The sequence below is a fragment of the Bombina bombina genome, chromosome 3, assembly GCF_027579735.1.
Source record: "Bombina bombina isolate aBomBom1 chromosome 3, aBomBom1.pri, whole genome shotgun sequence".
Classification (NCBI taxonomy): domain Eukaryota; kingdom Metazoa; phylum Chordata; class Amphibia; order Anura; family Bombinatoridae; genus Bombina; species Bombina bombina.
In genome coordinates this window covers 993,829,924-993,855,407 of record NC_069501.1, presented here as the reverse complement: position 1 = coordinate 993,855,407, position 25,484 = coordinate 993,829,924, and the positions used below count along the sequence as shown (strand labels likewise).

General features: G+C 38.3%; 1 protein-coding gene and 1 long non-coding RNA gene across 2 annotated transcripts in view; one reads left to right on the top strand and one right to left on the bottom strand.

Moving 5' to 3' along the window:
* LOC128654282 (uncharacterized) overlaps window positions 1-9,080 on the bottom strand; it is a 35,166-nt gene extending 26,086 nt beyond the window's left edge. The window contains exons 1-2 of the long non-coding RNA XR_008401437.1: window positions 8,919-9,080; window positions 6,248-6,353 (exon numbers count right to left, since the gene is read on the bottom strand). This is a non-coding gene — a long non-coding RNA (uncharacterized LOC128654282). The remainder of the gene's footprint in view (window positions 1-6,247; window positions 6,354-8,918) is intronic.
* The window catches only part of DNAJC14 (DnaJ heat shock protein family (Hsp40) member C14), a 48,315-nt gene that overhangs the window by 6,256 nt on the left and 16,575 nt on the right, over window positions 1-25,484 (top strand). Inside the window, exons 2-3 of the mRNA XM_053708132.1 lie at window positions 3,179-4,641; window positions 13,916-14,022. Coding sequence (XP_053564107.1) covers window positions 3,583-4,641; window positions 13,916-14,022 — 1,166 coding nt within the window. The 5' untranslated portion in view covers window positions 3,179-3,582. The remainder of the gene's footprint in view (window positions 1-3,178; window positions 4,642-13,915; window positions 14,023-25,484) is intronic.

Below are 25,484 nucleotides of genomic sequence, written 5' to 3'. Positions count from 1 at the left end.
GGGCGGGGCCAATGGAAGGAGCCGGTCCCGGACCACCAGCAACTTTTCTACAGCAGCAAGGAGCCGGTAGAGACACCTTCTTCCCAGGCTGCTGGGTTATTGGGACTGACTGGCACTGTCACTAAGCGACCTACGATTGTTTTACAAAAATCTTTATGAGATATTGTTACCGGCGACTAACAAGTCCGATATGACTAGAGCAGTCTCACATGAAACATACTGCCCACTGTACCAGACTAATACTCGCGGCCATATACATACTGCCCATTGTACCGGACTAATACTCGCGGCCATATACATACTGCCCATTGTACTGGACTAATACTCGCGGCCATATACATACTGCCCACTGTACCAGACTAATACTCGTGGCCATATACATACTGCCCATTGTACCGGACTAATACTCGTGGCCATATACATACTGCTCACTGTACCGGACTAATACTCGCGGCCATATACATACTGCCCACTGTACCAGACTAATACTCGCTGCCATATTGGAACTTCACACAACCCTATATTAACTGTAAACTGTCACTATGCTTCTAGAAAATAGAGCGCCAATAAGGAACATAGGACTGTCCCTCACATTAGGCAGACTAATAAAAAATGATATGCCCCATGGCTATTAAGAGAAGTGTGGCGTGTGGATTTCTCATTTCTATGGTAGATAAGGTCTTGGTTGGGCTCGGCACTCCTTATCTACTTTGAGCAGCTTATCCCCTTTTTAAAATGATGTGGGATTTCTATAGGACTCCTGGGTGTATCCCTCTCAGCACCGGAGCTCCTTTTTCATGTGTCAATTTCCATGATTTTCATTTATAAATAATTGGGCGTTTGGATCAGCAATTTCATTTTGATCTATCAAATAACTGAAGGACACAGTAATTTTTCAGTAGTGAAATGAGGTTTATTGGATTAACAGAAAATGTGCAATATGCATCAAAACAAAATTAGACATATGCATAAATTTGGGAACCCTTGTCATTTTGTTGATTTGAATGCCTGTAACTACCTAGCAATGATGAATTGGAACACACAATTGGTTTGGTGAGCCCATTATGACTTGAATTTCATAGACAGGTGCATCCAATCATGAGAAAAGGTATTTAAGGTGGGCAATTGCAAGTTGTTTTTCTCTTTGACTCTCCTCTGAAGAGTGGCAACATGGGGGCCTCAAAACAACTCACAAATGACATGAAAACAAAGATTTTTCAACATTATGGTTTGGGGGAAGGCTACAAAAAACTATCGCAGAGATTTAAGCTGTCAGTCTCCACTGTGAGGAACATAGTGAGGAAATGGAAGACCACAGGCACAGTTCTTGTTAATGCCAGAAGTGGCAGGCCAAGTAAATTGTCGGAGAGGCAAAGGATGGTGAGAACAGTCAAAACAGCCTACAGAGCACCTCCAAGACCTACAACATCATCTTGCTGCAGATGGTGTCACTGTGCATCGTTCAACAATTCAGCGCACTTTGCACAAGGAGAAGCTGTATGGGAGAGTGATGCGGAAGAACCCTTTTCTGCACCCACGCCACAAACAGAGTCGCTTGAGGTATGCAAATGCACATTTGGACAAGCCAGTTTCATTTTGGAAGAAGGTGCTGTGGACTGATGAAACAAAGATTGAGTTATTTGGTCATAACAAGGGGCGTTATGCATGGCGGCAAAAGAATCCAGCTTTCCAAGACAAACACTTGCTACCCACAGTAAAATTTAGTGGATGCTGTGTGGCTAGTGCCGGTACTGGGAATCTTGTTAAAGTTGAGGGTCGCATGGGTTTCACTCATTATCAGCAGATACTTGAGAATAATGTTGAGGAATCTGTCACAAAGTTGATGTTACCCTGGGGCTGGATATTTTAACAAGAAAACGACCCAAAACACTGCTCAAAATCTACTCTGACATTTATGCAGAGGAACAAGTACAATGTTCTGGAATGGCCATCTCAGTCCTGAATATCACTCAAAATCTGTGGGATGATTTGAAGTGGGCTGTCCATGCTCGGCAACCATCAAACCTAACTGAACTGGATATGTTTTGCAAGGAGGAATGGTCCCAAATACCTTCATCCAGAATCCAGACACTTATTACAGGCTATAGGAAGCGTCTAGAGGCTATTATTTCTGCTAAAGGAGGCTTTACTAAATATTGATGCAATATTTCTGTTGGGGTGCCCAAATTTATGCACCTGTCTAATTTCGTTTTGATGCATATTGCACATGTTCTGTTAATGCAATAAATTTCATTTCACTACTGAAATATTATTGTGCCCTTCAGTTATTTGATAGATCAAAATGAAATTGCTGATCCAAACACCCAATTATTTATAAATGAAAATCATGGAAATTGTCAGGGGTGCCTAAACTTTTGCAAACGACTGTATAGATGTGTGTGTGTATATATGTGTATATATGTGTGTGTGTGTGTGTGTGTGTGTGTGTGTATATGTATATATATATATTTAAAAATGTTTACTTCTAAGTGAAGAACATAGGTATTTTTATTAAAAAAAACATTACATTTGTTTAAAAGTTATATGGTATATGTCAAGGTGTCTGTATATGTATATGTCAAGATGAGTGTAATATTTTATTTTAATTTTTTTGTAAAACTTGTTTTTTTGTAGTCCTAACATTTTACTTCAAGTCACGCTATTTTTTCTAGAGCTATTATATGTTGCTTTCAAGAGCAAATAAATACCTTTCATCTTATGAGCAATGTTTAATGCTGTTGCAATATCCATTAAAAGTATAGGGGGCGCTAAACATTCTCTGGTTACTCAGTTTAACCATGGACTTGTAATATCAATTTGCGCGCTAAACCTAGTGTGGTCAAGCAATATTGATAGAGCTCCTCTTGGGCTTTTGCAAGACATTGGTGTATAGTCTGTATGTCTCTCTTTAGTTTTGAAGAATGGTTTATAATTCCAGGTCTTGTTGCTAACACATTTAGTAATAAGAATGATCATAAAGGCATCAAAATAGAAAATGCATTATTAATGTGATATTATTAATATTCGCAAGATTACAGGCCATTCTGTCAGGGAGCAAATGTAAATTGTGTTCCTAACATCAATGTGAGAAGCATATTTTTTACTAGTTATTGAATTATAACCTTATATTGCTTTTCTAATTGTATAACTTTTTATTTTACTACTTTTGTTTTTCAAGGATAAAGAACCTACAATGAATGCAGTAACATAAAGCCTGGCTCGCACCCCTATGAGGGATTTAAACATGGAGAAGCACTCACAAGGAAATGCAGCAAACACAATAAAAACCGCTTCTAGTCATAGTGGCGATGTGGACACATGGAAAACATTTCTTTATGCCAGGGAACAGTTGCAGGGAACAGTAGAGAACAAAATGGAACAGGAAACCCCAATATGACATCAGGGAGATGTGCAAACAAACAATTTAATGTTCAGAATTGGTTACAAAACTTAAATTCTGGTGAGTTTGATCTATCTCAGGACTACTTTGAAAAAGCAGATCTATGGACTAAAGAATTTATTTCTAGAGAGGTGTCTGAAGAAGATTTAGCAGGTGGATTAAGTGAGAAGGTAAACTGACAAATGCAAGAAAACACGGGATCTGTTGGTTGTGAATCACCACTACTTGTGCAATCTGACTGTGGATGTGCCATGGAAAACTTAGATCCACCTGGTGCCACATACTCTGAAATTGGAGATCGTACCTGTAGCCGAGGGTGTCACCATTTCTCTTCATACCAGCAGAGGCCATTGGATGGGGAGGGAGAAGATTTAGGCTCTGATAGACCATTTGAAACAGAGGATGATTCTTTGAAAGTAACTAGTGGAAGAAAGGGAGGTAGTAGGGGAAAAAATCGTATAAGTACAAAGGAGGAGATCAGAAGGGATGGCCGCAGTCCTCATTCTGTTGGTGGAAAGCACAAAACTGGACGTAAAAAGGGCCAGGGTGAAGATAGACAACCGCTGAAAACCATGCTTCCACAGTTCTTGGTCCATGCTTCTACATTTTTTGTCAACTTTCTTATAGGTCTTGTGCATTGGATTGGTGAGAATGTTGAAACATTGGGCACACTTTTGTACATCAAGGTGTGGCTTCCAGCTCATGATCTAGGCCATTTAAAAATACAAATGCAGTCTTTTGGTCAATGGACACAACATTTTGCTAAAAAATCCTGGATATTGACTTGTTCTTTTGGACTGTGGCTTCTCCGTATGCTGAAAATGTTGCGTGCCGTACTCTTCCTGATTTTTATGCTTGCAGTGGGCTGTGCTCAGCTTTGTTGGCAGTACATAAAGAGAGCATTGAGCAGAGTGGGAGGGGACAGTAAATGGGGAACACAGATCATGTTGACACTGCAGAGGATATGGGTGATGGCAACAAAGAACAGGACTTGTAGTCTTCTTTTAAATCAACTTAAGAAATGGACAGCAAAAATAAGGACAGATAAAGGGAGATCTTGGACATCAGCAGGGTCTACAAGTACAAGATCTAACAGATATCAGCCAGGGGAGGAAGTGGAGCGTCTGCTGACTATGACTGATATACCAGAAGAAGAGTTAAATCCATTTCAGGTGTTGGGTGTAGAAATGAATGCTTCTGAGGCAGAACTCAAAAAGGCATATCGACAGCTGGCTGTGCTTGTAAGTATTTGCTTAACTGCTTTTGTGTTTTATCATGTGTGATTCTCAAAAGACTTACTGACCTAAATATGTATAGCTTAGAGGAGAAATGGGAAAGCGTGGATTTGATAGAAATGTTTAAAGGCCATTATAGTCTATTACATGCCCTAATTTGTTAGCATGTAATTATAAGACTAGCAACCCCTTTAACACAATGGGCCTGATGATCTAAAGCTCTCCACTCAGGTGAGATGATCTAAAATGATCCTCCAGCACTGCAAGATCCTTAGTAAAATTCTAGGGAGGTTTTGCTATACCTCTGCAAGGCGCATTCCCTGCATTTCTGTATGTGAAGAAGAGACAAGCCCAGTGCAGTATAGCACTGCATGACATGACAGTTCTGCTGCATTTACACGTCGTGCTTTGTATTTTATATTACTTTACACTTCTAATTAAGTTTTGTTACATTTAAACTTTGCACTTTCTATTTCATATTTTATTTTGTATATATCCGTGTATTTAGGATTGTGATTTTACAAATTCTGATTATATGTTCACATTTTCTGTGTAACTTTAACAAATTAGGATCATACTTTGTATATATATATATATATATATATATATATATATATATATATATATATATATATGTATCCTTCACAAATTGCATTGCACTTTCCATTTATTCGATTTGAAATAATACTAAAAAACTGACTGTTTCAGTTTCCCAGAGAGCTTCATTACTTTCTATGGGCCCGATAAGCAAAGATTCTCTAGTTTGGAGAGAAATGATAGTGCAGACTTCACAGGATCTGAACTCTCTGAATTCAATAAGAAAAAAATAGCAGAACCTGGAAGTCCCAGCTAGATGAGATGCCTTCCATAGAAAGTAATGAAGCTCTCTGAGATATAGAATTTCACAGGGGAGAGAGAAGGTAACTAGAGATCCCCTGGGGCTGATAAAATTCTCAGTTTGCATTAGGGCTGTGCGGTTTCGAAAAAATAAATTGCGGTTTTCGACCCAAAAAAACGCGGTTTGTGATTGAACTTGTATTTAACACTACAGAATCTTAATGTACGTGTTTCTCAATGACCAGTACACTCTGGGAGCATAAAAATATAAACCACAAAATAGTTAAAATCAAATTAGCTGCCTTTGCTGTGGTTACAACTAAACACAGGAATGCTAAACACTACAACTAAACACTAGGAATGCAATGGAATCAAATATGTTATGCGTCACAGAAGTTAATAAAAAAAAAGGCAGTGGCACTTGAAATTTTTTGTACAATACCATACCTCCCAACATTTCCAAATTCTAAAGAATTTTAGGGCAAAAGTGAAAAGTGTGATATGTGGTGGGCAGGAACAGGGATGGGGAATGGTTTAAAAACCATATACATTTAAATTCTAAATAAAATAAAAAACATCATCTACATGTAAAGAATATCCTGTAAATCTTGTGCCATATATATATATATATATATATATATATATATATATATATATAATTTCAAAATAGTGACCGCACTCATAGGTCTTAGTCAGTCCACCTTAGTGATTTTTAATAACAGTAACGTTTCGGGGTTTCCCCCTTTATCAAACATTAAGAACATAGTGTACATACCTTATTAAATAACACATCCAGATCTGCCCAATGAGACTTCCGGTAGCGTCTCCCCGAAGCAACTGCGCATGCGCCGAGCAGCGCTATGGAAGCCTGTGTGGGCCAACTGCAATAATCAAAGTACAAAAAGAACCGTAACTAAGATACAGCAACAAAAAAAACATTTCAATACCATACAGAACACTACAGTGCAACTAACATAGGCATCTACCAAATACGCATAAGAAAAACTTTTTAAGCAATTGGTATTCAACTTCATGTCATATTTACATAATGTAAATTACTGTTGTTAGATCATCGTCTAGATCGTAGATTTGTAAGTGATAAGCTAGAAGGAATAAGCTACAGGGAATACCATCATTACTACTTAGACTAGCGACTGTGTCAACCTCAAACTATGCTGCTCTTGTCACGCTATGCAGATCTAAAGGATTATACTGTAGACATTTAAATAAATCTATTACATGTGCTGTGCTACTATTACCATACTATGCAGTTCCAGAGTATTTGATAAACTAAAGGTAATACCATCTTTGTTATACGGACTCTAAATATACACACACCATATACACATACATGCAGACACACACCATACACCACATACATGCAGACATTCAACATACACACACTACACAGCATGCACATACATGCAGACACACAACATTCACAAACTATATACACAGCAGACACAGTACACAGCATTCACATACATGCAGACACACAACATACACATACCACATACACAGCATCACATAGATGCAGGCACACAACATACACACACTACATAGCATACATATACATGCATAGTTGCATACACACAACATACACCAGACACATTTCACAGCATGCACATACATGTAGATACACAACATACACACAAAGTATGCACTTTCAAGTACTACTAGACATAACATATACATTTGTTTAATACAGAAGGGACAACTAAGTAGTATCTGAAATCTTTAATTTAGATGGGGCTTATTTGGTTTCAGGCATTGTAAAAATGTTCCTGCAAATAGGAAGTATACATATGTGAGGTACATAAGCACAGCATTACTGACCTGTAAGTACTAAAGTCTGAGGAAAACAAGTCTGAGGAAAACAAAACTGATATGATGTGCTTTCTTATTCCCACCAATGAGACTCACAGATTACAAAACCTCAATGGGTTAAAGGTCATTCACCTAAGCCCATATAAGGAGCAGGGGGGAGAGAGAGGGCAGGGAAGTGCTGCTATAAATTTGTCAAAACAAACAAGCTGAATTAGCGCTGCAGCTCCTGCTGCTAAACCCACACAGACAACATGTGGCCTTAAAGGGACAGTTCACCCAAAAATTTTCTCCCCTTTAAAATATTCCCAATGATCCTTTTAACCTGCTAGAGTGTATTAAATTGGTTACTAGTAGCTCCTTTACTCCTATTTCAGCATTTGAAATAGCTAATTTAGCCTGTGGTATCGCCACCTACACTGAACAAATTAATACTGGAGTATAGGCTATTGAATAGCCTAAGTATACACAGCCAGCAGAAGAGATTAAACTCTCAGTGGGATGCAGGATAGTTAAAGGGCCATAATACCCAAATGTTTAAACACTTGAAAGTGATGCAGCATAGCTGTAAAAAGCTGACTAGAAAATATCACCGGAACCTCTCTATGTAAGAAAGATATTTTACCTCAAAAGTTCCTCAGAAGCCACCTCCCATTGTAAAGGATTTCTAAGCAGCATTTTAGTGTGTCTGTCCTGGGACAGCTGAAAGGATGAGCCTCGTGAACTCTCATATTATTTCACCAATCAAGTAAAGGAAGCTTACTATGAAATCTCATGAGAGTTAAGTCAAATCTCATGAGATCACAGTAAGAGTTCATGACCTCAGCACTGCTGATGCTGATTGGCTGCTGTTCATTTCTTCATTTTTTTTTTATTTTTACCTGCAGCTGGGAGCAGCTGAGTATAACTTTTTACACAGAACTTACTCTGCTGAGCTGAGGAAATTGTGAGGTAAAATATCTTCCTTTTTTACATAGAGATGCTCAGGTGATATTTTCCTGTAAGCTTTTTACAGTTATACTGCATCACTTTCAAATGATTTAGCATATGAGTATTATGTCCCTTTAAGTAATAAAATGATCATTTTCCATTGTTCTCTGTATGTATTGAGCTTTGGTGTTCTAGCCAAATAAAAGATAAGGAAGCAAGTCTGTTTACACAAACTTAGAACATAATGAGATCTGATATCACCTTTAAGTTCAACCCATTGTAATAGGCTGTGGTTTCAAAGCACAAAATCAGCTACTTCATTAACACAAATAAGCATGAAATTTCACAAATATTTTATACTCTGCAGTTGGTATAACAAGTCATTTAAAATACATTAATGGAAAAACAATTTTACAGTGTACTGTCCCTTTAACTAGATTGACTAGCTTCTTTTTACTGTGCTCCCTCATCCCACCCTCCCAGAGCAGTCAGGCAGCACTCAATCATGCCTTGTCATGGGCTAAAATTGAAGTTGCCTTCTGAACTTTTATTAGGAGTCTGTGCTGCACGCTAGTGTGAGAGCTTAGCTAATAGAAGGGGTACTCTAACAAACAGGAGGACCCAAAGCGCTGAGTTCTAATCCTGTCTCTGCTGAGTTGCCACTTGCAATACTACCGGTCAGATGCACCTACCTGCGCCAAGATAGTCAGTTCCATGCATGCAGTCACTATAGCAGCTCCGCTGTGAGGAGCCAAATTATTATTGATCATGTGCGGCATGTTATTGGGTTTACGCTGCAAACGTCATCTGGGACCAGCTTGTTTAAAATTCTTACAGCGTTTCACAAGACTTGTCTCTCGCTTTCTGAAGCTGTTTATATTAGAGAAAATACAAAGTGCTTAAGTTGTAAAACATACACAAAAATATACAAAGTATGATCCTAATTTGTTAAAGTAAAACAGAAACTTTCAAAACATAATCAGAATTTGTAATATCACTGCTGGATCTAAATGTATATTAACCCCTTGTGCCTATTTGACGTAGCTACTACGTCACAGGGTACTTTGCCCAGTGTACCCTGTTGACGTAGTAGCTACGTCCTACCTTCTGCCTCATGCTGCAGTCCCAGCTTTCCGCTCTGACAGCTAAGACCACAGCCAGAGGCAGAAAGCATCTGCCGTCATATGGTAAGGGAGCGCTGATCACTCTGTGTCGTGTGCATCTGCATTTGGTGGCGCCTTTGGTGGTGTGGGAGGGAAGGATAGAGACGGGTTTCTGGAAAAAATTCAGAAAAAAAATTATTATATAAAAAAAAAAAAAGCCCTAAATCTGCATATTGGCAGACTGTCTGCCAGCAACTAAGATGGTGGTGACCAGTGGGGGGTGAGAGAGGGAATAACGCTGTTTGGGAGGGATCAGGTAGGAATCAGTAGGTGGGAGGTGCCAGGTTGGAGGGTAATTACTACACTAAAGCTGAAAATTAACCTTAAAAGCTTCCTGATTAACCCTGTTACTGCAGAGAATTTTAGAAGTCTGCTATTTCTGAACAAAGGGCATCCCAGAAAAGCTTTTACATGCATTTTTGTTATGACTGCACAAGTGGTATGTAAATAATTTCAGTGAGAAGGCCAAAGTTTGTGAGAATGTTAACAATTTTTTTAATATGATTGCATTTGGCGACAAAATTGTGGCTTGAAATATACAAAACGGGCCTAGATCAATACCTTAGGTTGTCTACTAAAATATATATATATATAATTCAATAATGAGCACTCTCACCTTAATGGCAACTGCCAGGGTGCCAGCGGTTTAATATATCAAATATATCAAGTAGGAGACGGCACTCACTGGTCTTTTAAAGTGTACTTTATTTCAAAAGCGTGACACACTCCCCTTCCTCAGGAGTGTCCCCCCGAAACGTCACACTTTTGAAATATATATATATATATATATATATATATATATATATATATATATATATATATATATATATATATATATATATATATATATATATATATATATATACATTTTAATAAGTAAATTAAAAAAAAAACAAAAAAAACAAGGCTCTATTTCTGTTTAAATGTAATAATACTGAAAGGACCCAATCTCAAGTGTAAAGTAATATAAAATATAATGTGCAAAGTGTAAATGTAATAAAACTCATGCCGTGCTGGGGGCGGAGCCAACAGCTAAACAGGGAGGACGTGTTCCACAGAGCTCCTGCTGAAATTTGTTTACTATAATAGAAAATTGGAACCTCTACCTCGCAAATATTCATCAAAACTAACCCTGAACGAGCAGAATTGCTCTTACAGTATCTGTGGACGTTTTTAGTTCATCTACCTCTCGGATTCTATCCCAAATAGCCGTTGCAGACTGGGAGGTGCCCAGGACTCTGCGGCTCACTCAAGCTATGATTTCAAGTATGGAGGATGGTTCCTCTACTATTCTTGAAGCTCTGCGGGGACTTAGTTTACAGATGTCGGCAGGTTTTGACGACATATCGGCCAGTTTGAGGAATATTATGACGCAACGGCTGATTCCGGCGCAAGACAGAGTGAGCGGTGAAGATTTTCCGACTGGCAGAAATTGTCCTCTTGCGAGTATGGAGCAGACGGTGGAGTCTAAGGTGGACTTTATTGATACTATGCCGAGTATGTTTACGAGCTCTACTTTACCCTGTAATGAACCTGGTCTGGAAGATGAGATTGCCCTCAAGGGACAGAAAGTTACGCACTTAGTTGCGCAGAAGGATTCCCCCAAGAGCACCAGACAGCAGTTCATGCCTCCTAAGTCACGGCACCTACATGAGTCTTCGCTGCTAGCTAGCAATATCGCACTCAGGGACATCATGCTTCAGAACGTGAGTGTAAGTTTAACGGATCTTTATTGGGACCTTGTGAACCCGTGGAGCTGCAGTGGCTCTATATACCCTGGGGCTCTCGCTTCAGAGGGTTGGGATCTGCCTGAGTGCCTGTCAGTGTGGGATGGTGGATTGAGAGAACGCATATCTATGCCTACATCGCAAGCTCTGAACATGGTGTCAGCTGGATCTCACGAGACGGCTGGCAGTTATTGCATTGACTTAGTGAGAGGCCCTTTTGATCCGGGAGGCTAGTTATCTGCAGCCAGATCAGCAGGATGCGACTGAGAGACTATGGTGCTGTAAGGCAGTTTTTGGCCTTACAGATGGATCAGATGTAATTTAGTGGGACTCTTCATTACACTATTATTCTGCACATTATTAGCATGTAAGACATCACAGAGGGTGTTGCTTTTACCTAAGAATGTATATTGGAATCTGTGAAGGCATTAAAATGTCTATATTTTTTAAGTTGGAAAGTTGAGATCCTTGCTAGACGTTATGATATATTCTAATTAGTCTACATGTGTGATCCTAAAATAGAGTATATATGTGCAATTGTTAGCCTTAATAATTACGCTGTGACTTGCTCATACAAGCTGCCACCTTGCCTCTCTTAAAGTACACCACAGTATAGTTTTTAGAGGTTTTATCATACCTCCTCATATATGTGATCCGTTATCTGCTGAGAGTTGTTTGTTTTGCAGTCAGCGGATTCTTATGTTACCTACTTACACAGCCGTTATAAATTACTATATATTATTTCACCCTCCTTGACCCCGATGGGGAGAGGTTGCTAATTAGTTTTTATAGGAGAGACTGTTGCTATGATTTAATTCGCCTTAAGCCAAGGTCTTCTCAACAGAATGTTCAACCTAGATGGATTTATATGTTCCTCATGGCATTTTGAGGTCCTTACATATTGATAAGACAGTTTTTAGACATCGATACACAGGGGATCCATTAACGTAACAATGTCCTTATGGCTTGTTATTCACCGTTATATGTTGTGACAGCTCACTTTAACACCTCCTTTTTGGCAGAGCAGACTAGTACATTTTTTCTCAGAGTAGAGTCAGCCTTAATTTATCCTGAAAACTGGTGTATTTAATGCATAAACCGTTATTTTACCAGTATTCTACTTTATCAAAGCACCGTAGTTGTACATTTCCTGCAACTGTACATATGGTCATGTAATTTAGTATATATGTAGAGACACTAGCACTAATGGCATTGCGGTATCCTTATACTGTATGTTACTATTCTTATTTGTATATATATCACTAGGGATTGCATCTTTATTAATATAACACAGCCACCTTTGGGTATAGGGCCCATACCTAGAGGGTAACCTCAATTTTATAAATATCCCATGTTTTTGGTATGTCTATGCTATGATATTACATGTCTATATACTGGTGGTACGACTGTGGATACATAGCCTTTAACGTAGGTTTGAGCTGGTCATCGTCATGCAGCTTAAAGTGACTCTTGGGTTGTTTCCTTTAGATTTAAGGGTTTTTTTCTGATTTGCACATCTTCCCCCCCCCTCCCCTTCAACTTTAAGAGGCGCCTATCTGCTGTTGAATGCAGTGCTCCAAGGTTGTAAAACCTATTTAGTTATTTCATATCTATATATTTACTCTAGGGAGGGGGTGACTCTCTATTATTTCATTATTGTTCACCCAATCTGGTGAACTTTTTCAGCGGTGCTTATCCGCTACTTTGCACCTACACACACAAGAATATCGAAATATGTCACCTCTCATAAGAAAATGAGAATGTTATAGCTACCAAAGGACCATTATAAAATATCACTCTAATGGGCAGCAATTTACATTCCAGAGGTACTAGTATTAACTTATCCTATATATTAAAAAGAGGTATCAAACTATCATTTTTGGCATCTTTAGATTTGCACTGTTAGAGACAAAGTAGTTTCCTATATTCTGTAAGACGTATATTTGTTGTCTCCAGCTTTGTCAAACAAGTAATTTCCTTCTTGTTTCTTTTTTTTTTTAATTGCAACGTGTCTGATGTTGCTCTGAACATTTATTATTTGCATCCTATAAGTTTGTCAACACAAAAAGTATGTTATTATCTGAAATACCTCAATAAAAAGCTTTGATTAAAAAAAAAAAAACCTCATGCCGTGCTATATTGCACTGGGCTTGGCTCTCCTTTAGATACAGAAATGACAGAGATCTCCAAGCAGAACAATCTTTGATCATCAGGCCCTATGTGTTTAACCCCCATAAGGGGGTTTAACACACAGTAGAAGTAAATGCTGTTGATCCAATCAACAGCTGTATCATGTCTCAGCTGTGTGACTAGCACTTCTGTACTTCTACTATGTATTTAACCTCTTTGCAGGGGTTAAACACAGCATTAAAGAGTTGTTAGTCTTAAAATTACTTGTCCAAAGAATTAGAGCATGTACGTTTTTAAATATAATGGCCCTTTAAGTATATTAAAGAGCTTAATTAAGTTGAGACTGTAAACACTTTTTACAAAAAGAGCAGCACCAGAACAAGGGGTTATGGTCTTAAGTTTAAGGGTAACAGGTTTAGGAATAATTTGTAGAAGCCACAATAAGCAGGTACCAGCCCTTCATCTTGTATGTATTTGAAAAAATTGGAGGTTATCAGAAAATATATCTGTGACAACCTAGGTATTCACATTTCCTTTCTGGAGTTTATGTGACTATTTATCATGTCTATGTCTTTATTACTTTCTTAATCGCTATTGATTGAGTTAGTTTCTAACAGTTTATTATTATTTTATGTTCTCTAAACTTTGTTTTATTTACCTTTTTAAAAGGTTCATCCAGACAAGAATAATCACCCCCGAGCAGAAGAAGCCTTTAAGGTTTTGAGAGCTGCATGGGATACAGTGAGCAATCCAGAAAAGCGCAAAGAGTATGAAATGTTAGTACGGAAATGTTGATATTCTGTTGTGTTTTAAATGAAAATGTATCTACTCTAGCATGACCATCTTTTGCATCATTGTACAGAGTAGTGTATACATAATAATATATATATATTTATTAAGAAAAGGACTGGGCTGTCTTGGCACAACTACTTTAGAGGCTTATGTCAGTTACTAAAGGTGAGGTTTCTGGGGTACGGCGGTGACAATCCTTACAGCTTTGAGTCAAGAGACAGCCGGGGGAAGTAACTGCACCCATTAGGGTCTGTAATAAATATTTTAAAAGTACTTTGGTGAGAAATAATACATTTGCACTACTCGGTGTAATGTTTAAAAGCGCTATTGTTTATTTAAATTTCTTTCATGTAATTGGCAAGAGTCCATGAGCTAGTGACGTATGGGATATACATTCCTACCAGGAGGGGCAAAGTTTCCCAAACCTCAAAATGCCAATAAATACACCCCTCACCACACCCACAATTCAGTTTTACAAACTTTGCCTCCCATGGAGGTGGTGAAGTAAGTTTGTGCTAGATTTCTACGTTGATATGCGCTTTGCAGCAGGCTGAAGCCCGGTTTTCCTCTCAGAGTGCAGTGAATGTCAGAGGGATGTGAAGAGAGTATTGCCTATTTGAATACCATGGTCTTCCTCTAGGGGATCTATTTCATAGGTTCTCTGTTATCGGTCGTAGAGATTTCTTCTCCTACCTCCCTTTTCAAATCGACAATATACTCTTATATACCATTACCTCTACTGATTCTTGTTTCAGTACTGGTTTGGCTATCTACTATATGTAGATGAGTGTCTTAGGGTAAGTAAGTCTTATTTTATTCATGACACTCTAAGCTATGGTTGGGCACTTTATATGTAAAGTTCTAAATATATGTTTTAAACTTATATTTGCCATGATTCAGGATAATCAGTGTTACTTCTTTCAGACTGTCAGTTTAATTTTTTGGGAAAATGCATATGAATAAAATTATTTTTTTCTTTTTGACTTTTTTTCTTCTAAATTGCGGGCTGTTAGGCTCGCGGGTGCAGAAAATGCTACTATTTATTGCGTCATTTTTGGCGTGAGAATATTGTCATTTCCGGCGTCATAATTGACGCCGGAAGTTTTCACGTGGTTGCGTCATTTTTGACGCATGTTTGTTGCAGACGTTTTTTGGCGCAAAAAAATGTGGGCGTCATTCTTGGCGCCAGTTTTTTTCACATTATTTCAGTCTCACTTTTTAGTTGCTTCTGGTTGCTAGAGGCTTGTTTTGTTTTGCATTTTTTCCCATTCCTGAAACTGTCATTTAAGGAATTTGATAATTTTGCTTTATATGTTGTTTTTTTCTATTACATATTGCAAGATGTCACTACCTGACCCTGGATCAGAATCTACTTCTGGAAAGACGCTGCCTGATGTTGGTTCTACCAAAGCTAAGTGCATTTGTTGTAAACTTTTGGTAACTGTTCCTCCGGCTGTAGTTTGTGTTAGTTGTCATGATAAACTATCTAACGCAGATAATATTTCCATTAGTAATAATCCATTACCTGTTGTTGTTCCTTCAACATCTAATGTTCAGGATGTTCCTGTTAATGTAAGAGAATTTGTTTCTAATTTTATTCGGAAGGCTCTGTCTGTTATTCCTCCTTCTAGTAGACGTAAAAGGTCTTTTAAAACTTCTCATATTTCAGATGAATTTTTTAATGACCGCCATCATTCTGACTTATCTATCTCTGATGAGGATCTATCTGGTTCAGAAGATTCTGCCTCAGATATTGACACTGATAAATCTTCATATCTGTTTAAGATGGAGTTTATTTGTTCTTTACTTAAGGAAGTGTTGATTGCATTAGATATGGAGGAGTCTAGTCCTCTTGATATTAAAATTAATAAGCGTTTAAATTCAGTTTTTAAACCTCATGTAGTTATTCCAGAAGTTTTTCCAGTTCCTGATACTATTTCAGAAGTAATTTCTAGGGAATGGAATAGTCTGGGTACTTCATTTACTCCTTCTCCAAGGTTTAAGAAATTGTAACCTTTGCCATCTGATAGATTAGAGTTTTGGGAGAAAAAAAAGTTGATGGGGCTATCTCTACTCTTGCTAAACGTACTACTATTCCTACGGCAGATAGTACTTCTTTTAAGGATCCTTTAGATAGGAAGCTTGAATCCTTTCTAAGGAAGGCTTATTTATGTTCAGGTAATCTTCTTAGACCTGCTATTTCTTTGGCTGATGTTGCTGCAGCTTCCACCTTCTGGTTGGAGGCTTTAGTGCAACAAGTGTCAGACCATAATGCTTATAGCATTGTTAAACTTCTTCAACATGCTAATAACTTTGTTTGTGATGCAATTTTTCATATCATTAGGATTGATGTCAGGTATATGTCTTTAGCTATTTTAGCTAGAAGAGCTTTATGGCTTAAGTCTTGGAATGCAGATATGACTTCTAAGTCAACGTTGCTTTCTCTTTCTTTCCAAGGTAATAAATTATTTGGTTCTCAGTTTGATTCAATAATTTCAACTGTTACTGGGGGGAAGGGAGCCTTTTTGCCTCAGGACAAAAAATCTAAAGGTAAATATAGGGCTGCTAATCGTTTTCGTTCCTTTCGTCAGAATAAGGAACAGAAGCCTGACCCTTCCCCTAAAGGAACAGTCTCCGTTTGGAAACCTTCTCCAGTCTGGAATAAATCCAAGCCTTTTAGAAAATCAAAACCAGCTCCCAAATCCACATGAAGGTGCGGCCCTCATTCCAGCACAGATGGTAGGGGTCAGGTTACGATTTTTCAAAGATGATTGGACCAATTCGATTCAAAGTCTTTGGATTCAGAACATTGTTTCTCAAGGGTACAGAATAGGTTTCAAGGTAAGACCGCCTGTGAGAAGATTTTTCCTCTCACGCATTCCAGTAAACCCAGTAAAGTCTCAGGCATTTCTGAAATGTGTTTCAAACCTGGAGTCGGCTGGGGTAATTGTGCCAGTTCCAGATCTGGAACAGGGTCTGGGGTTTTACTCAAATCTGTTCATTGTACCAAAGAAGGAGAATTCTTTCAGACCAGTTCTGGATCTAAAAATATTGAATCGCTATGTAAGGATATCAACATTCAAAATGGTGACTATAAGGACTATTCTGCCTTTTGGTCAGCAAGGGCATTATATGTCTACAATAGACTTACAGGATGCTTATCTTCATATTCCAATTCATCCAGACCACTATCAGTTCCTGAGATTCTCTTTTCTAGACAAGCATTACCAGTTTGTTGCTCTTCCTTTTGGCCTAGCAACAGCTCCAAGGATCTTTTCAAAGGTTCTCGGTGCCCTTCTCTCTGTAATCAGAGAACAGGGTATTGCGGTATTTCCTTATTTGGACGATACCTTGGTACTTGCTCAGTCTTTACATTCTGCAGAATTTCATACAAATCAACTTGTGTTGTTTCTTCAAAGACATGGTTGGAGGATCAATTTACCAAAGAGTTCCTTAATTCCTCAGACAAGGGTAATCTTTTTGGGTTTCCAAATAGATTCAGTGTCCATGACTTTGTCTCTAACAGAAAAGAGACATCTGAAATTGGTTTCAGCTTGTCGAAACCTTCAGTCTCAATCATTCCCTTCGGTAGCTTTGTGCATGGAAATTCTAGGTCTCATGACTGCTGCATCGGACGCGATCCCTTTTGCTCGTTTTCACATGAGACCTCTCCAGCTTTGTATGCTGAACCGATGGTGCAGGGATTATACAAAGATATCACAATTAATATCCTTAAATCCCAATGTTCGATCTTCTCTGACTTGGTGGTTGGATCACCATCGTTTAATTCAAGGGGCCTCTTTTGTTCGTCCAACCTGGACTGTGATCTCAACAGATGCGAGTCTTTCAGGTAGGGGAGCTGTATGGGGATCTCTGACAGCGCAAGGGGTTTGGGAATCTCAGGAGGCGAGATTACCAATCAACATTTTAGAACTCCGTGCGATTTTCAGAGCTCTTCAGCTCTGGCCTCTTCTGAAGAGAGAATCGTTTATTTGTTTTCAGACAGACAATGTCACATCAAGGTGGGACTCACAGTCCTCAGGCTATGAAAGAAGTATCTCGGATACTTGTATGGGCGGAATCCAGCTCCTGTCTAATCTCTGCGGTTCACATCCCAGGTATAGACAATTGGGAAGCGGATTATCTCAGTCGCCAGACGTTACATTCGGGCGAATGGTCTCTTCACCCAGAGGTATTTCTTCAGATTGTTCAAATCTGGGGACTTCCAGAAATAGATCTGATGGCTTCTCATCTAAACAAGAAACTTCCCAGGTATCTGTCCAGATCCAGGGATCCTCAGGCGGAAGCGGTGGACGCATTGTCACTTCCTTGGAATTATCAACCTGCTTATATCTTTCCGCCTCTAGTTCTTCTTCCAAAAGTGATTTCCAAAATCCTAATGGAGCGTTTGTTTGTTTGTACTGCTGGTGGCTCCAGCATGGCCACACAGGTTTTGGTATGCGGATCTCGTTCGGATGGCCAGTTGCCAACCTTGGACACTTCCGTTAAGACCAGACCTTCTATCTCAAGGCCCATTTTTCCATCAGGATCTCAAATAATTAAATTTGAAGGTATGGAGATTGAACGCTTAATACTTAGTCATAGAGGTTTCTCTGATTCAGTGATTAATACTATGTTACAGGCTCGTAAATCTGTGTCTAGAAAGATTTATTACCGAGTTTGGAAGTCTTACATTTCTTGGTGTTCTTCTCATAAATTCTCTTGGCATTCTTTTAGAATTCCTAGCATTTTACAGTTTCTTCAGGATGGTTTGGAAAAAGGTTTGTCTGCAAGTTCCTTGAAAGGACAAATCTCTGCTCTTTCTGTTCTTTTTCACAGAAAGATTGCTAATCATCCTGATATTCATTGTTTTGTACAGGCTTTGGTTCGTATTAAGCCTGTCATTAAGTCAATCTCTCCTCCTTGGAGTCTTAATTTGGTTCTGAGGGCTTTACAGGCTCCTCCGTTTGAACCTATGCATTCTCTGGATATTAAATTACTTTCTTGTAAAGTTTTGTTCCTTTTGGCCATCTCTTCTGCTAGAAGAGTTTCTGAGTTATCTGCTCTTTCTTGTGAATCTCATTTTCTGATTTTTCATCAGGATAAGGCGGTGTTGTGGACTTCATTTAATTTTTTTACCTAAAGTTGTGAATTCTAACAACATTAGTAGAGAAATTGTTGTCCCTTCATTGTGTCCTAATCCTATGAATTCTCTGGAGAGATCTTTACATTCTTTGGATGTAGTAAGAGCTTTGAAATATTATGTTGAAGCTACTAAAGATTTCAGAAAGACTTCTAGTCTATTTGTTATCTTTTCTGGTTCTAGGAAAGGTCAGAAGGCTTCTGCCATTTCTTTGGCATCTTGGTTAATGTCTTTGATTCATCATGCTTATGTGGAGTCGGGTAAATCCCCGCCTCAGAGGATTACGGCTCATTCTACTAGGTCAGTTTTTACTTCCTGGGCTTTTAGGAATGAAGCTTCTGTTGATCAGATTTGCAAAGCAGCAACTTGGTCTTCTTTGCATACTTTTACTAAATTCTACCATTTTGATGTTTTTTCTTCTTCTGAAGCAGTTTTTGGTAGAATAGTACTTCAGGCAGCTGTTTCAGTTTGATTCTTCTGCTTATAATTTCAGTTTTTTTCATTATAAGATTAAAACTTTTTGATTTGGGTTGTTGATTATTTTTTCAGCGGAATTGGCTGTCTTTATTTTATCCCTCCCTCTCTAGTGACTCTTGCGTGGAAGTTCCACATCTTGGGTATTTACTATCCCATACGTCACTAGCTCATGGACTCTTGCCAATTACATGAAAGAAAACATAATTTATGTAAGAACATTTCTTTCATATTGGCAAGAGTCCATGAGGCCCACCCTTTTTGTGGTGGTTATGATTTTTTTGTATAAAGCACAATTATTCCAATTCCTTGTTTGATGCTTTCGCTCCTTTCTTATCACCCCACTTCTTGGCTATTCGTTAAACTGAATTGTGGGTGTGGTGAGGGGTGTATTTATAGGCATTTTGAGGTTTGGGAAACTTTGCCCCTCCTGGTAGGAATGTATATCCCATACGTCACTAGCTCATGGACTCTTGCCAATATGAAAGAAATTAATTTATCAGGTAAGTTCTTACATAAATTGTTTTTTTCTTGTCCTTTTAGTTGTCCCTTTGCAAATATAAATATTTGCTTTGGGATTTGTCATCTGATCTTATGGTTGTTCCAGAAGATTAAAGAATTGGTCAAACAGGAGAACTTCAAACAAAGAGCAAAAAGACAATTTTTTGCACTCTGATAGAGCAGAATTTCTTGTATTTGTCCTTAGTTTATATTTTTCTAGTTATATACTCCCCCTTATGCCTACTTATGTTGTTACGTGCTGCAAATCTTGTCTAGAGACTCCTCTGTGCATGGCCAAATGCTTTATTTTCTTGTGGCCACTTGTTGCTTTGATACAGTATATCTGCTTTGATTTTAGGGAGATCAAACCCACAATGTTTCTTTCATGATTCAGACAGAGCTTACAATTTAAAACAACATTCCAATTTACTTCTATTATCAAAATTGTTTTATTCCCTTGGTTTTCTTTGTTAAAGGGCCATAATACCCAAATGTTGAAACACTTGAAAGTGATGCAGTATAGCTGTAAAAAGCTGACTAGAAAATATCACCTGAACATCTCTATCCCATTGTAAAGGATTTCTAAGCAACAAATCAGTATGTGTGTCCTGGGACAGCGGAAGGAGCGAGCTTACGTGCACTCTCATATTATTTCCCTATTCAGTGTAAGGAAGTTTACAATGAAATCTCGTGAGAGTTAAGTGAAATCTCATGAGATCAAAGTAAAGGAGTTCATGACCCCATCACTGTTGATGCTGATTGGCTGCTGTTCATTTCTTCATTTATTTACCTGCAGCTGAGTATAACTTTTTACACAGAACTTACTCTGCTGAGCTGAGGAAATTGTGAGGTAAAATATCTTCCTTTTTTACATAGAGATGCTCAGGTGATATTTTCCTGTCAACTTTTTACAGCTATACTGCATCAGTTTCAAGTGATTTAGCATATGAGTATTATGTCCCTTTAAATGAGTAGCAGTGCACTACTTGAAGCTAGCTGAACACATTGGGTGAGCCAATGACAAGAAGGGTATAAATGCAGCCTCCAATCAGCAGCTAGCTTCCAGTAATGCATTGCAGCAACAAAAGATACCAAGAGAAGGAAGCAAACTAGAAAACAGTGGAAAATTGGAAAGTTGTTTAAAATTGTATGATCTACCTGAATCATAAAAAACACGTCACTCTCTGGATATAAAATGAACCAAAGTGTTCATTTATTCAAACAGCGTGGTGTTTGAGAATACACTGAAAACATGTTTCCTATTGCACATCAATATTAGATTATTTTTATTATAACTATGTTCTGAAGGGTATTTTTTCATGCTAAACTGGTGCCACTTTATGAGGGCCTTGAAATCCTAAATTACAATCAATAAGAAAACTTAATTAAGAACCCGATAATTGTTTGTGTATAATTAAATAACTTTGCAATGCACTTTATAATTGTATAATTAAATAACTTGCTGGAGTGTATTAATTTATTTGCAGAAATTTCATTTTCCTTTTATTTTGTAATGAACTGTTTTTGCCTGTAGAAACCATTACCTATACCAAAACCGCAAAATCCATTTTCAGAGCATCAAGAGTAATGTGTTGCATAGTGCCACTTCATACCCAGCCCGGGGCTGCATTGGTCCTTACTTGCAATGCTGCAGGTGCGCAAAACGCTCAGCCTCGGTCTTCCATCTAATGGATTTGAGATTGCGATGCTCTGAACAAAGATGTAGTATGGGGATGACAGTTTTGTGGAACAGTAGCCAGGGGTCCCCTGGGCTTTATTTGTGCAGCCACCTTTGTGGTTATCAGCAGAGCTCCTTTGTGGAATGAGCTGTCAGATGAACAGTGTGGTGGGCATCTATGATCTAATCCACTAACAGGTCAGATTATTAGGATTACCTTGTGTGAGAGCAGGTAATATAACCATGTTTGCTGATTATTTCACCTGTACTCCAGTTGAGAGATCCTCAAAATCTGGACTGTTATGGAGGCCTGAGGACAGATTTGAAAAGCAGTGATCTAAACCAGTGCATAATAACTTCATATTATTATAAAAAGATAACGAGCAACGGATATTTTTCCTATTTAAAGTTATAAATGTGATTGCAACTTAAGTTTATGCCTGCATTTAATACCATTGAAGTTTACCAGCCATAGTGATTTTGTGAGGCCACTAACAGACTTCATATATCTGTGATATCTATATGTCTGTGCTGCTCAACTTTGCTTAACAAAGGAATTTTTTTATTAATATTTGTGGAACTTGGCAAGAGAATATCTACTAGTATATGCTGAGTTGAACTCTATGTGGAATAACACACAAAGAATTTTGAGTGCCTAGGGCTCGATCAGGTCTGCTCTTTCTGCAGCCAGACCATATAAATTGGTATGCCGTTGAGAACAATAGATGTTTTATTGGGGGAAAAAGATATTTCAAATGCAAAAGATTTATAATCCTACTTGATATCATCCTTTCCTCCTCCGCCCCCCTTCATTTCCTCTTTTGGCTGAGCTGTGACATAGAGAGCTGTCCCACCCACTCTCTACATAGGCTTCCTAAGGGCTTTCAAAAGACTGAACTTCAAGAGTGTCATATGACACACACACTGATTGGATGTTCATTGGAATGGTAAAAAAAAAAAAGAGTTCATCCCAGTGGTCTGGCATAACATTGTAATAGAAACATTACTATAGGCACAAATTTAACCCTTTTCACAGATAGATTTTTAAAAAAAAGTACACATAATTTTTTTTAATGGCAAACATTACATATATGGCATTTGATTAGCTAAAGTTTACTATCACTTTAAGAGCAAATAAATGTTATAGTACAGTATCCCTTTAAATCTAGCTTCCCTTGTAGTAGCCTTCATTCTTAGTTGTATTCATCTCTTTATGGACAGGACACCTTTACTAATTGAAAGCATTGTTAACACGTAAATTCTCTTTGCAAGCTTCTGTTTCCTCTGCCTGACATTTCACTTGCAAAATGTCATAATTCCTTGGAGAAATATTGATTTCTCCAACATTGGTGTGTCCGGTCCACGGCGTCATCCTTACTTGTGGGATATCTCTTCCCCAACAGGAAATGGCAAAGAGTCCCAGCAAAGCTGGCCATATAGTCCCTCCTAGGCTCCGCCCACCCCAGTCATTCTCTTTGCCGTTGCACAGGCAACATCTCCACGGAGATGGTTAAGAGTTTTTTGGTGTTTCTAACAAAAATATTAACCAGGAGATAGTTGTACCTTCTTTGTGTCCGAATCCAGTTTCAAAGAAGGAACGTTTGTTACACAATTTGGACGTAGTCCGTGCTCTAAAATTCTATTTAGAGGCTACAAAAGATTTCAGACAAACATCTTCCTTGTTTGTTGTTTATTCTGGTAAAAGGAGAGGTCAAAAAGCGACTTCTACCTCTCTTTCCTTTTGGCTTAAAAGCATCATCCGATTGGCTTATGAGACTGCCGGACGGCAGCCTCCTGAAAGAATCACAGCTCACTCCACTAGGGCTGTGGCTTCCACATGGGCCTTCAAGAACGAGGCTTCTGTTGATCAGATATGTAAGGCAGCGACTTGGTCTTCACTGCACACTTTTGCCAAATTTTACAAATTTGATACTTTTGCTTCTTCGGAGGCTATTTTTGGGGGAGAGGTTTTGCAAGCCGTGGTGCCTTCCAATTAGGTAACCTGATTTGCTCCCTCCCTTCATCCGTGTCCTAAAGCTTTGGTATTGGTTCCCACAAGTAAGGATGACGCCGTGGACCGGACACACCAATGTTGGAGAAAACAGAATTTATGCTTACCTGATAAATTACTTTCTCCAACGGTGTGTCCGGTCCACGGCCTGCCCTGGTTTTTTAATCAGGTCTGATGAATTATTTTCTCTAACTACAGTCACCACGGTACCATATGGTTTCTCCTATATATATTTCCTCCTGTCCGTCGGTCGAATGACTGGGGTGGGCGGAGCCTAGGAGGGACTATATGGCCAGCTTTGCTGGGACTCTTTGCCATTTCCTGTTGGGGAAGAGATATCCCACAAGTAAGGATGACGCCGTGGACCGGACACACCGTTGGAGAAAGTAATTTATCAGGTAAGCATAAATTCTGTTTTCTATCGTGTATGTGTATGTGTGTATATATTTTGCTGCATTATCTTTTTAGTGTTTTTATTCCCACGCATTGTGTGGATTGCTTTGTACTTATCTTACCTAGTAAGTATTAACAAACTGAGTCAAGGTTGCCAGAAATTTATACCCATATTACAAACATTTCTATATACTATTTATTACTTTGCAGGCCCCCCATCCTAAGCCTGAGATGGGCATTTACTAAGAACAAGAGAAAAATCCAAATGGATCCACCTTTAAAGGGAAATGAAACCCACATTTTTTTTCTTTCATGATTCAGATAGAGCATACCATTTTAAACAACTTTCCAATTAACTTCTATGATCTAATTTGCTTCATTCTCTTGGTATCCTTTGCTGAAGAAGTAGTAAAGCACGACTGGGAGTTAGTTAATGCATCGGTTGAACCAATAACATGAGGCATATATGTGAAGCCACCAATCAACAGCTCCTGAGCCTACCTTGATATCCTTTTTAACAAAAGATACCAAGAGAACAAAACAAATTAGATAATAGACGTAAATTGGAAGTTTGTTTAAAATCACATGCTCTTTCTGAACTATAAAAGGAAAAATAATAGGTTTCCCCATGAAATGTTTAAAGCAATATACAGTAGGGAAGATTCTGCTAACTATAGGCCAGTCAGTTTGACCTAAATTGCAGGGAAATTAATGAAAATTCCTTTATTGGAAAGACTTGTTTGTATCTTATGTTCAGACAAACTACTTAGAAGAGAAAGGACAGCATGGTTTCATTGTCAGGCTAATCTAATTGATTTATTTGACCATGTAACTAAATTAATAGAACAAGGAGTAGCCATATATATTGTATTATCTAGACTTTAGCAAAGCGCTTGACACTGTCCCACACAACAAACTTATTCCCAAAATCTATTGCCTTGGAGTAGATGCTACGATTAAGTGGGTAGAATGCTGGCTTAAAGGGACAGTATATTGTAAAAAAAAAAAAAAAAACCTTAATGTAATTTTTTTTATTACTTGTTCTACTAGCTGCAGAGTATAAAATGTATGAGAAAATGCATTTTAATGTTTATTTGTGTATATGAAATAGCTGTGGTTTTGTGCTTTTAAACCATAACCTATTAAAAATGGGTTGAGCTTCCAGGTAATATCAGATCTCATTATGCTATCACTTTGTGTACACACACATGCTCCCTTATCTTATATTTGTCTGTAAACCTAAGCT